Raw genomic sequence first — 10,720 nt, 5'->3', positions numbered from 1 at the left:
TGAGCTTTGCTTTGTTTAAAGAGAGTTTCTGGATGGGATAATTTAGAAAATTTCATTCTAATATTCCAACTGCATTATTATCTTACTACTTTTATTGTAATCAATATGATTATGAATTTATTATTTGGATTCGCACTTAGTTTTACTGAATTTTGTTATACATGTTTTTCGGTGTTTACAAAGATAATTACAAACTCTACATGATCAAGAATTTCAATGTACCACATTAATGAAGATTTTATTTTCAAACTTATAAATAGTTTTAAAACCTTCACTTTCTTTCAAATAGTAAAAAATTATAAATATATAAAAATTTTATTTTAAAGAAACTTTATTTTAATAACTTAATTTTATTTTATCTCTTAAAAATATTTTTATCTCTTAAGAATAATAATAAGTATAGATATACTATTGGCATTATAAAATGAAAAAAAAAGTAAAATAAAACAAAGTCAAAAATCAATTAGGATAGCCTAATCGATTACCTTTGTCTTAACCAATGTTATTAAATTCGGTTCAGATGTTGACCCAACGAAAGGGCTGGGTGAATAGATTATTGGTTCAATAAGTGGGTTAATAATTCAACCAACAAGTCATTAAAAATTAATTAAATATATATAAATTAATTAAATATAACATCTAAAATAAATAAATAAATAAAATTAATTAATTAATTAATTAAATTTTTTATTATTTAAAATAAAACTTTAACATTTATTAAGTTATATTTAATAAATTTTAATAGTAGTTTTAAATTTTATATAAAACTATTAAGTAATATAATGTGTAACTTTCTTTTTAAAATTTATGAAATATTAAGTATATGTTAAAAAATAAATATCTTAAAATAAAAAAAAATAATTATCAAGTTAGGTCAATTGATTTTCATTTTAAAGATTTTTTTATGAGATTTGATGTTTAATTCTCTATACCAACACTAAAAAAAAAATTATTGAATAATTTAACTAATTAGGTGAATTGAATAACACCGGTTCAACCACCTAGTTAACTGAGTTACACCAGGTTGCTTTCTTGTTTGGTTCAACCATGAACATATTTCAATCAAATCATAATAATGCTCACCTCACCTCCTATACATGTTTTAATAAGACAATAAGAGAATCATCATTATATGATATTAATTGAATCAAGTAAGGTTTATTTGCTTCAATGACCTAAAATATAGACTGTTGCAACATTATTAAATTTAATGAAAGGTTGAATAGAAAGCCATATCACAACTCAAAATCAAGTAGTCAACTTTACCAAAATCAAAGTTAGTGTAAAAAAATTTTGCAGAAAAGCAATATTAAACAGAATAATGCCGCAATTTATTCCAAAAATTAATTAAAAAGTCAGGATTAAGGCATTGCAAGGCATTGTTAAATATGAATCAATATTCAAATAAGAACATTGGCTTAAAATCAAAAACTTAGCAGATAATATATTATGGTTTAGGCTTTACCCACAGTACAAAGGACAACTTGGAATGAAGGCAAAGCTGTTATGAACAATGGAGACTAGTGTCCTTTGAGAGCGAGAGATTGGGTATTCGATGCAAACGAAGCTTGATCCAAAGTGGTACCTTGAGACGCAATTCAGAAAGAGTTTGATGGAAGCACTGGTGTTGCTTCGTAAAATGGCGCAATGACAGGTCTAGTCTTGAATGTGGGTCTGTTCTGCGCATAGGTATGGTAAGGCCAACTTCGTCAAATGGAGATTGCGTGGCCTCGTGATGAGCAAAATCAAATACAGCATAATTTGAGCCATAGGATTAACTAGGAAGTTATCATCCAACATGGCTTTAGCAGCTAAACTATGAGCACAATCATTAGCTGATCTTCTAATAAATTGAAAAAAACACTAATAAAAAATATCAAATAAAGCTTGAACATCTTGAATAATACCCTGAATATCTTGGGGAACCCTTCCTCCATTTAGAGCATCAATAACAGTTTTGGCATCTCATTCAATAATGATGCTGCGGAATCTCTTCCTTTTAGCAAGTAAAATTGATTCTCTACAAACTAAGTTCTCAAGGATCAAAAGATTACTAATACATGGGATTCTTTTACAGCTCTAGCCTGCAGGCATACCTCGAGAGTCTCGTGCAATGGCTGTTATTGTTCCTGACCTACTACTTTTGCTAAACACTGCATCAAAATTGAGCTTCAAATCTACACTTGGAGGAGCTATCCACGTCTGAGCCTGCATGGATGAGACCCTATGGCCTTCATTAACCTCTTGAGATGAAATGAATTCATCAAAGTGCTTGAAGGCCAATGAGATAATCTGATGATGGGAATTAACCAGGTTTTGAAAGATTCTTTGATTTTTATTCTTCCAAATTTGCCACATGAGAAAAACCAACTGTGGAACCATGTCTGCTTCCCGAGGATAATTAGACAGAAAATCATTGATTTCTACCCACCAATCCAACATCGACTTTCCTTGGAGTAAGGAAGAACGCAGATCAAATGAGGATTGGAACCGAACTTCAACAACTTTGGGGCAAGAAAAGAACAGATACTTTAGAGTTTCTTTTCTCCACAAACCAAACAATCATTAGGAGCATCTTTAAACTTGTGGTTAATAAGGGCATTACACGGAAGTCTTTCTTTTATGCTCTCCATAAGAAAATAGCCAATTTTGGTGGGAAAGACAATTTTCACAATTTTTTCCAGATAAGATTGTTGTTATGGGTTGAGAATGGCCCTGGCCCTACTGATGAAGAGGAATTCTAGTGATTCAAAGTGAAAATCATAGCAGACTGATAGAGAACCTTCTTTCTTGTCTTCTTAATTATTATCTGCAGCTTTCTCGCTTTCTTGAGGCTTTGAAAAAGCTGCAGTATCCAATCACACAAACTCTTTTACACAAATTAAGATGAGTTAACGGAATGAGGGTGGAAACAATCTCAAATAAAAAAAAAATTTCTAATTTTTAGCACTGAGTAAGATAGCTCAATAGACCAACATTTTACTTAGATTTTTTTGATCTATGACACTTAGATTATTGCGTAAGGAGTTGAAGTTATCTCTGTCAACTATTTAAATTTTTTTACACAATAATAAATGCTCGATCATAAAATTAAAATCATAAATTTAAATTTTTAAACTTTTAATATAGTAATAAACACTCGATCTTATACAATAATTTCCCCATTGAAGCTTAACTCTAAACAAATCATATATGGTAATCAAAGCATGAACGTATAGGCTTTCTTGCAATTATTTTTTTTTAACTATTTCTACGTATAATTGTTCATATTGAATAATGGTACAGTTATTTTAAATTTATTAAATTAAATATTTAATATAAAATTCAAATAAAATTTATAATAAATATTTAATTTAAAAATTATTAAATTCATTCTTATATCAAAACTAATGTATATTTAATAAAATAAATTATTAAATACATCTAATATACGTGCATATTCATTCATGAAATTATAGATCTCATTTTACTATTTTTAAGATATTATTATTTTTATGCGAATATAAATATTTTATTTTTTAATACATTAAATATATTCAACAATTTATTAATTAATAATTACATTCTATTAACGAGTGATTAAAAGGCAAACAAAAGCATCATTTTCACGTTATTGCCAGCCTGACCTTTACCTCTTGTTGATTTCTGATTGACAATTGTGGATAACAATTTTGAAATTCTGCTGTTGGTAGACACATGTCATTCCACTTATACCCATTTGTTAACACATAAGGCTGTATTGATAAATTAAATTTTGATATTTATAAAAAATATTTAATAACACCTCAATTATTAATTTTTTTTAATTTAGTGGTAAAGAAATATACGCATACGAGTCAATAACAAAATTAACCATTGTGCAAATCATGATGACACCTCAACTTTGAAAATATTTGATCTTATTCTTAAATTTTCTTAATTTAATAAATTTAAAAAGATAGATACACATATAATTAATCTCTGATTTTTATAAAAAAAAAATAGCATATCGGTTAATTTTTTTTTTTAATTTTAATGCTGATTATTCTGATCATATTTGGTAACATTATTACTATTATTATTATTATTAGAGAATTAAACTTTTCATCTATGAATTTTTGAACCTATTAAAAATCCCACATTAAAGGTTATAATATTAAATTGATTAATATAAAGTAATTCAATTACTTGTATAAATTTAAATTAAAATAAATTAATATGTAATTTATTTAATATTCTCTTCAAAATTTGATAGTATCAAAGTTCACACCAGACTGGTATTCAATTAAAATATTAATTAGTTTTCAAATGACAACTATGTAATTATATTTGAAGGAAAATATTGAAATTTCATATTAAAAAGACATGAAATAAAAAAGTAAAATATAAGCGTTTAAGTCGTAATATTAAATTAATTAATTATTTGAATGTGTAAAATAATTTAATTATTTGTATAAATTTAAATTAAAATAAATTAATATATAATTTATTTAACACTCTCTCTAAAATTTAATAGCTTAATTTTTTTTTTAAATTATTAGAGTAGGATAATCATATATTTTTGAAATTATTAGAGTAGGATAATCATCTAAAAAAGTAAGATCTAAAATTGAAACAATAATTTGGACTAAATGGATAGATAATCGTATATGTTCTTTTGAAAACAACTAAATACGTTAATTTTATTTTTTATTAATTTTATTTTAATTAAAATTTAAATTCAAATTTTCATAATTATAATAATTTTATTTTAATTATTAATAACGGTGAATTTTAAAGAGAATCTAATTTTTGCTTGCACGAAAAGCACATGCGGAAAGAAAAAAAGAAGAAAAAAAAAAAAGTTGGTTTTGAAAATTTCTTCCACTAGCTGAGTGCCCAAAACATCAACTTGTTTTGCCTTCTCTCTCCCTCAACCTCTCTCTTTCTCTGAACCGTACACCGCTCTCTAGTCTTCGCCTGAGGTTAGCTCCTCTCTCTTTGTCCCTTGATTCATGTATTTCTTTCCAGTTGATCTTTCTTTTGCTTAAGTCCTTATTCTAAACAGGAGATTCTGATGCTCTATAGATATATATATTTTTTATTTAGTTTTCCCTGTTTGTTGATTGAATCTTGGTGAAGATTTTCTTACGGTATAGCTGGCTGTTGAGTGTTTTCTGGATTTTTATTTGATTTGGGATCTAGTTCGAATAGTTGATGCTTGTAGACATATGTTTAATGGGAACTTTTAATTTATGTAGTTTTTGGTCTTGCATGCATAATTTGATGGTGGGCAGATCTGGGTACTCTTATTTAGTTTCTTAGAGGCAAACTCAAGGAACAAGATGGAGAATGAAAATCCTGGTGTTATGTGTGTGTTCCACCACCCTCTTCTTTTGGATTCAACATTTAACTCAGCTGAGCAATATGGGTATCCTGTTTTGTCGATTCACGAATATTGAGAATTTTTTGAAATGTCGATTCCTTTACTTCTCTTACCAATACTCTCACTCAGCATGCAAAGATGTTTTTCTTAATTTGACTCTTAGTTCTAAGTTCGCTGGTGGTGGAGAGAGGTTGTGTTTAAAGATGGTTTATTTATTTATTTATTTCTTTTAATATGCAGGACATATGATCATTTGGTTTAAGGCAATTTATGTTCCTTTCTTTTTGAAGTTATGGCTTTATCTTCCTGAAATGTCTTTCATATTACCTGGTTGGTCGGTGGCTCAGTGCTATCAATAGCATAATTGTTATATCTGTAATGTGTGTACTGGTTAGAATATGCTCTGGCAGTTTCCAAAGCCATCCACGAACTTGGTTGAGAATGACATGAATAGGTCCTTTGCAAAGTTTCTGTTCCTTTGCAAGTTAAGTATTTTTGTCATACAAAAATGTTCACTTGTAATGATTAAAGTGGATCATGTGGGCATTTAGATGCCATATAGATTGAATTGGATTGGGATTTACTGTTCAATTATTCAAAACAATGCCTTAGTATCAATGGTTTCTATATTGCATCTAGTTCCTTTTTATATGTTGCAAATCTTGTTGGAATTGAGTTTATCTTTTTCTATCTCACATCTTCCAGTGCTTGCAACTTTTGTGCCAGGTTATCAGGAGATGGTCATCTCTTTATACCAGGGTACCATTTGAGGAGTAGTCTACGAAAAATTGGGTATTGTAAGAGGTCTTACTTGGCCAGGTTGACATCTATTGATTGCTGACATGGAGGATGAGAATGGCCTTGAGCTTAGCCTTGGTTTAGGTTGTGGAGGATCATCTGCGAAATCCAAAGGTAAAAATGGCTCTTCAGATACTAGGACAGAGGAAGGTGATAGAGGCAACAAATTGGTAGATGATTTCAAAAACTTTCTTCATGCTAGTACCCAGAAGCAGGATTCAAGTGCTGGGTCTCAAATAAGTGATTCTGTGAAACCTCAGGAGAACTTCTTTAATGACCTGTCCAAGGGCAATGCTGATGCAAATGCTTCAATAAACTTGAACAATAGGGGGCTTTGGGTTTCGAGCGGCAAAAGACCTGCTGAAATTGAAGAAGAAAAAAGACCAGAGGCAGTTAACAAACGTAAAATGTTATTTGATGAGATAAATAATCAGAAGAAGCATGAGAGAGATGCTTATCATTCTGATGTACATGACAAGAAAGCGTCACATATTTCCATAACAACAGAAGATGGCTCTACTGCTGAAAATGAAGATGTGGCAGAGTCTGAAGTAGAGGGTTCAATTTCACGGTTGGTCTCTCATCATGATGATGGCCCTAAGCGTTTTATTGGAGCTGGTGGTCCTGAGGTTCCAAAGGAGGTTCATGGGTTTTCTGATTCCAGTGTTGTAGACTTGCAAGGGCAAAAGAGGCCTAATGGTTCATCAGAATCTGAAATTAAGCATGGAAACTTGAATTATGGAGTTCCATTCTCTGTCCGACCAGTAAACATCATGAATTTACCATACTCATTTCCTGTAAAAGAATCTAACACTATTGGTGTGCCCAGCTCTTCAGGCCATCCTCTGCCAGGAATGATGCAGGTTACTTCAAATGGTGAGCAGCGAACAGGGACTCAGTCTGTGAATCCTGGAAATTTGCCTGTAATGTTTGGCTATTCACCTGTCCAGCTTCCAACACTGGATAAGGATAACTCATGGGGCTTGGTCTCTCATCTTCAACAGCTCCATCCTTCCTGTGCTGGCAGAGGACCATCAAATTCAGATAAGCAAAATGATGTGTTGAAGATTGCTCCAGGTATTCTTTTCTTTTCACTACTTTATACCTATAAATTTCTTTTAAAGCATGAATAATACATGGTCAAATGTCTGATAGATGTAAATGTCAGTGAAAATATGCTCCCCTTCTTTAGTTACAAGTTTCTCATATAACTTTTCAAAGACCTGTGCTCTTGCCTGACTAATTGCCTTTTTTGCCTCTTTCTTTGCTATCTTGTACTGTTCATATGCCTCATTATTATCACATTTAGATAATTTCTTATACAATTCCCTTTTTCTATTCACTGCCTTTTGTACTTCCTCATTCCACCATCTCTCTTTTGAGAGTGGTCCATGTCCTTTAGACTCTCCAAGTACTTTTCTAGCTACTTCTCTAATCTTTGATGCCATCTGTATCCACATATCATTGGCCTCCATATCCAACCTCCATGCTTCGGACTAAAGAAGCTCATTTTTGAGCTTCACTTGCTTTACTCCTTTGAGCTCCCACCGCTTTGTTCGAACTACACTATTTCTTCTGACTTTACTTGAATTGTTCCTAAACTTGACATCCAATGCCACTAACCGATGTTGACTTGTTAAAGCCTCTCTTGGAATGACCTTGCAATTTTTGCATAGAGCTCTATTTGTCTTCCTGGTTAAGAAGAAGTCGATTTGGCTTCTATGTTGTCCACTTTTGAAAGTCACTAAATGTGACTCTCTTTTTATAAAGTAGGTATTTGCTAGTACTAGGTCGTATGCCATAGCAAAATCCAGGATGTTTTTTCCCTCCTCATTTCGACTGCTAAAACCAAAACCTCCATGAACATTCTCATAACCTTGTCTATCATTTCCTACATGTCCATTCAAATCTCCACCAATAAAAACATTCTCTTCATTCAATATGCTTTGCATTAAATCATTCATATCTTCCCAAAACCTTTGTTTACTCTCACTATCTAGTTCATTTGTGGGGCATAAGCACTAATTACATTTATTGTTTCTCCTTCTAACACTAGCTTTACTAGTATAACTCTATCTCCTACTCTTTTCGGAGCTATTACAGCGTCTTTCAATATCCTGTCTATGATTATGCCCACTTCATTCTTGTTTCTCTCCTTTCCGGTAAACCATAGTTTGTACCCTGAATTACTCACTTCCTTGCTTTTCTCTCCTACCCATTTAGTCTCCTGTATGCACGTAATATTCACCCTTCTCCTTTTCAAGGTATCCACAAGCTCTATTAATTTTCTTTTAAGTGATCCAACATTTCAAGTACCAACCCTGATCCTCCTCCTATCTTGTTCCTTCCTAATTGGTCTCCTTCTATGATATATTCTATTGTTTTCTATGTCTATCTTATGTTCTGTTCTACCATCTGTCCTATAGACTAACTTCTTTACTCACAACCGTCCATGATGTGGGAACCCTTGCTCACTTAACACCACACCCGGGCACCGGTATGTGTCGTTGCTTTCGGTGAACGCCTACACCCTTGCATATTTCTCGCTACACCCGAGCTTCGATGTAGCGTGTCGTAGTTAGAGGACGCCCCAACGTTTATATCATTTGAATCCATATCATCAGGTGTGACGAAATTTTTACGCTGGTTGTCACCTACCGCAACCCTCCTCCTTTTCTTTTCCCTTTTATTTTTTTTTTAAAAAAAACCCCATCACAGTTTATTGTGATATTCTTTTTTCCTTTTTGGACTGGAAGCTGATTCTAATAGTTTGTTCTCTCAGATTATGCTTTGATATGCTTATTACAGATTTTGGGCATAACGTTGTTGCAGATGTTGGGTACTTTACCGATGCATTGGATTATTTATATTTTTGTTACCTTTTTGCAGTATGATCTCATGATTTTATTTCAGTGGCTTATGATTCGAAATCAACTATTTTCTTTAACTTAGTCTTTTGCATCTGGTAGCCATGCAAGGAATTTCACGGAATTCATCTGAAGCTACACTGTATGAAGGGAGGACATTAGAACGGGTCAAAGGTGATGGCAAACAGCACATTACAGAAGAAGGCTTCACTTCTCAGACTGAAGATGATGTAAAAGGAAGCAGCATGAACCTTGGGGCAAAAGATGCGCCTGGGCCATCAACAGCAGAAGGTTTCTCCTATGATTTTTCTGCCATAAAGCCCGGTATTGCATCAGACATAAAATTTGGTGGATGTGGTTCCTATCCAAATTTACCATGGGTTTCAACCACAGGTTCTGGCCCTCATGGCAGAACAATTTCTGGTGTCACTTACAGATACAGTGCAAACCAAATCAGAATTGTTTGTGCTTGCCATGGTTCCCATATGCTTCCCGAGGAATTTGTTAGGCACGCAAGTGAAGAGAATGTCAATCCAGATAATGGCACTGGGGTAGCCTCATTTCCAAGTGCCAATCCTGCTGCCTCTGCTCAGAGCTGAAGGTTATCATCTTTTTTCCAGCAGGAGCAATCGAATTCAGCATATGTTCAAGCAAAACCAGGTTATGACCTATATCATATATAAGACGCCTCCTTAGTTTTTGTTGTTCTCTTTGTTTTTTTATTTGCTTTTACCAACTTAGTTGCTGCATTCAAATGTTGCAGATATATGTAATAATGTTGTAGTATCCATAAATTTGTTTCATATTAATGTCAAAGCAGTTCAATCTCAAATTCCAACAGCTTCCTGTCGTTTGAATAGATTTCATCATGCCTGTGTAGTTGATGATTTATGTGATTTCATTCAATGATAGTTAATGGAGTACATCATGTCAAGGCATTTATGCTTTATTACAGGATAAGGCAATATGGATAGGTTGCTTTTATGGATTTTGCTTCATCAGTGTTCACCTTCATGGACCTGATGCTCTTGAATCTAGTGCAATAACGACATGCATGCTCTAGGATATGATTAATTATGTTATCTCTGTATGATTCATCTAAGTAATCACTTAGGGAATCTTGGACGCATCTCTCTTTGAAGTTTATGAAAGAGTGTGTTTCAAATTCAAGGACAAATTAGCTATTTTCAACTTATGGATCATAGAATTGAATATTGTGGAGACAGGTTGCGTTTAGTTGCAAGGAATGACAAATCTTCCTTGTCTTCCGTTTAGTGTATTCTGAGACGGGGCATGATTGTTCCTACTGTGATTTTGAGTCCATTCCACTGGGACAGGACAAGATTGATCCAACAGTGATTGAGTCGTAAAAATGGATGGACAGGCTTGTTTTAGTTTTGGGATAAGCACATTTATGAAAATACCCTTATGTATATATATATATATATATATATATATATATATATATTAAAAATTCTAAATAATTTATTATATTAAAATAAATCAAATTATTAAAATATGCTCTCTATTTACTTTTGTTTTTCATTATTATTATTATTATTATTTTATAATTTTGCCTTATCTTTACTAAACACAATAATATTTATATAATTTACTAAAATTTATATTAACACTTCCCCTCTCTCTTGATAAAGAAGATTAGTTTTGATGAAATTAAAGAATATTTTATTATAATTTAAGTGATTTAATT

The 10,720-nt window shown here is 32.0% G+C and overlaps 1 protein-coding gene across 1 annotated transcript; it reads left to right on the top strand.

The window, feature by feature from the left end:
• Positions 1–4,789: 4,789 nt before the first annotated feature.
• Positions 4,790–9,841, top strand: LOC110636338 (ninja-family protein mc410). The gene is made up of 3 exons (XM_058129675.1): positions 4,790–4,943; positions 6,071–7,219; positions 9,112–9,841. Exons 2-3 carry the CDS (start codon positions 6,187–6,189, stop codon positions 9,606–9,608), a joined length of 1,530 nt encoding a protein of 509 aa, XP_057985658.1. The 5' UTR covers positions 4,790–4,943; positions 6,071–6,186; the 3' UTR covers positions 9,609–9,841.
• The last annotated feature ends 879 nt before the right edge of the window (positions 9,842–10,720 follow it).

Source organism: Hevea brasiliensis, chromosome 11 (genome assembly GCF_030052815.1).
Source record: "Hevea brasiliensis isolate MT/VB/25A 57/8 chromosome 11, ASM3005281v1, whole genome shotgun sequence".
In the NCBI taxonomy this organism is placed as follows: Eukaryota; Viridiplantae; Streptophyta; class Magnoliopsida; order Malpighiales; family Euphorbiaceae; genus Hevea; species Hevea brasiliensis.
Note: the sequence above shows the minus strand (reverse complement) of the source record. Positions and strands in the feature narration are given on the sequence as shown.

What these genes read in the sequence shown, in the direction of transcription:
- LOC110636338 (XM_058129675.1), top strand. Translation starts at nt 6,187, where the DNA reads ATGGAGGATGAGAATGGCCTTGAGCTTAGCCTTGGTTTAGGTTGTGGA. An exon ending in TGTGTTGAAGATTGCTCCAG is followed by an intron (nt 7,220 to 9,111) that starts GTATTCTTTTCT and finishes TGCATCTGGTAG; the next exon opens with CCATGCAAGGAATTTCACGG.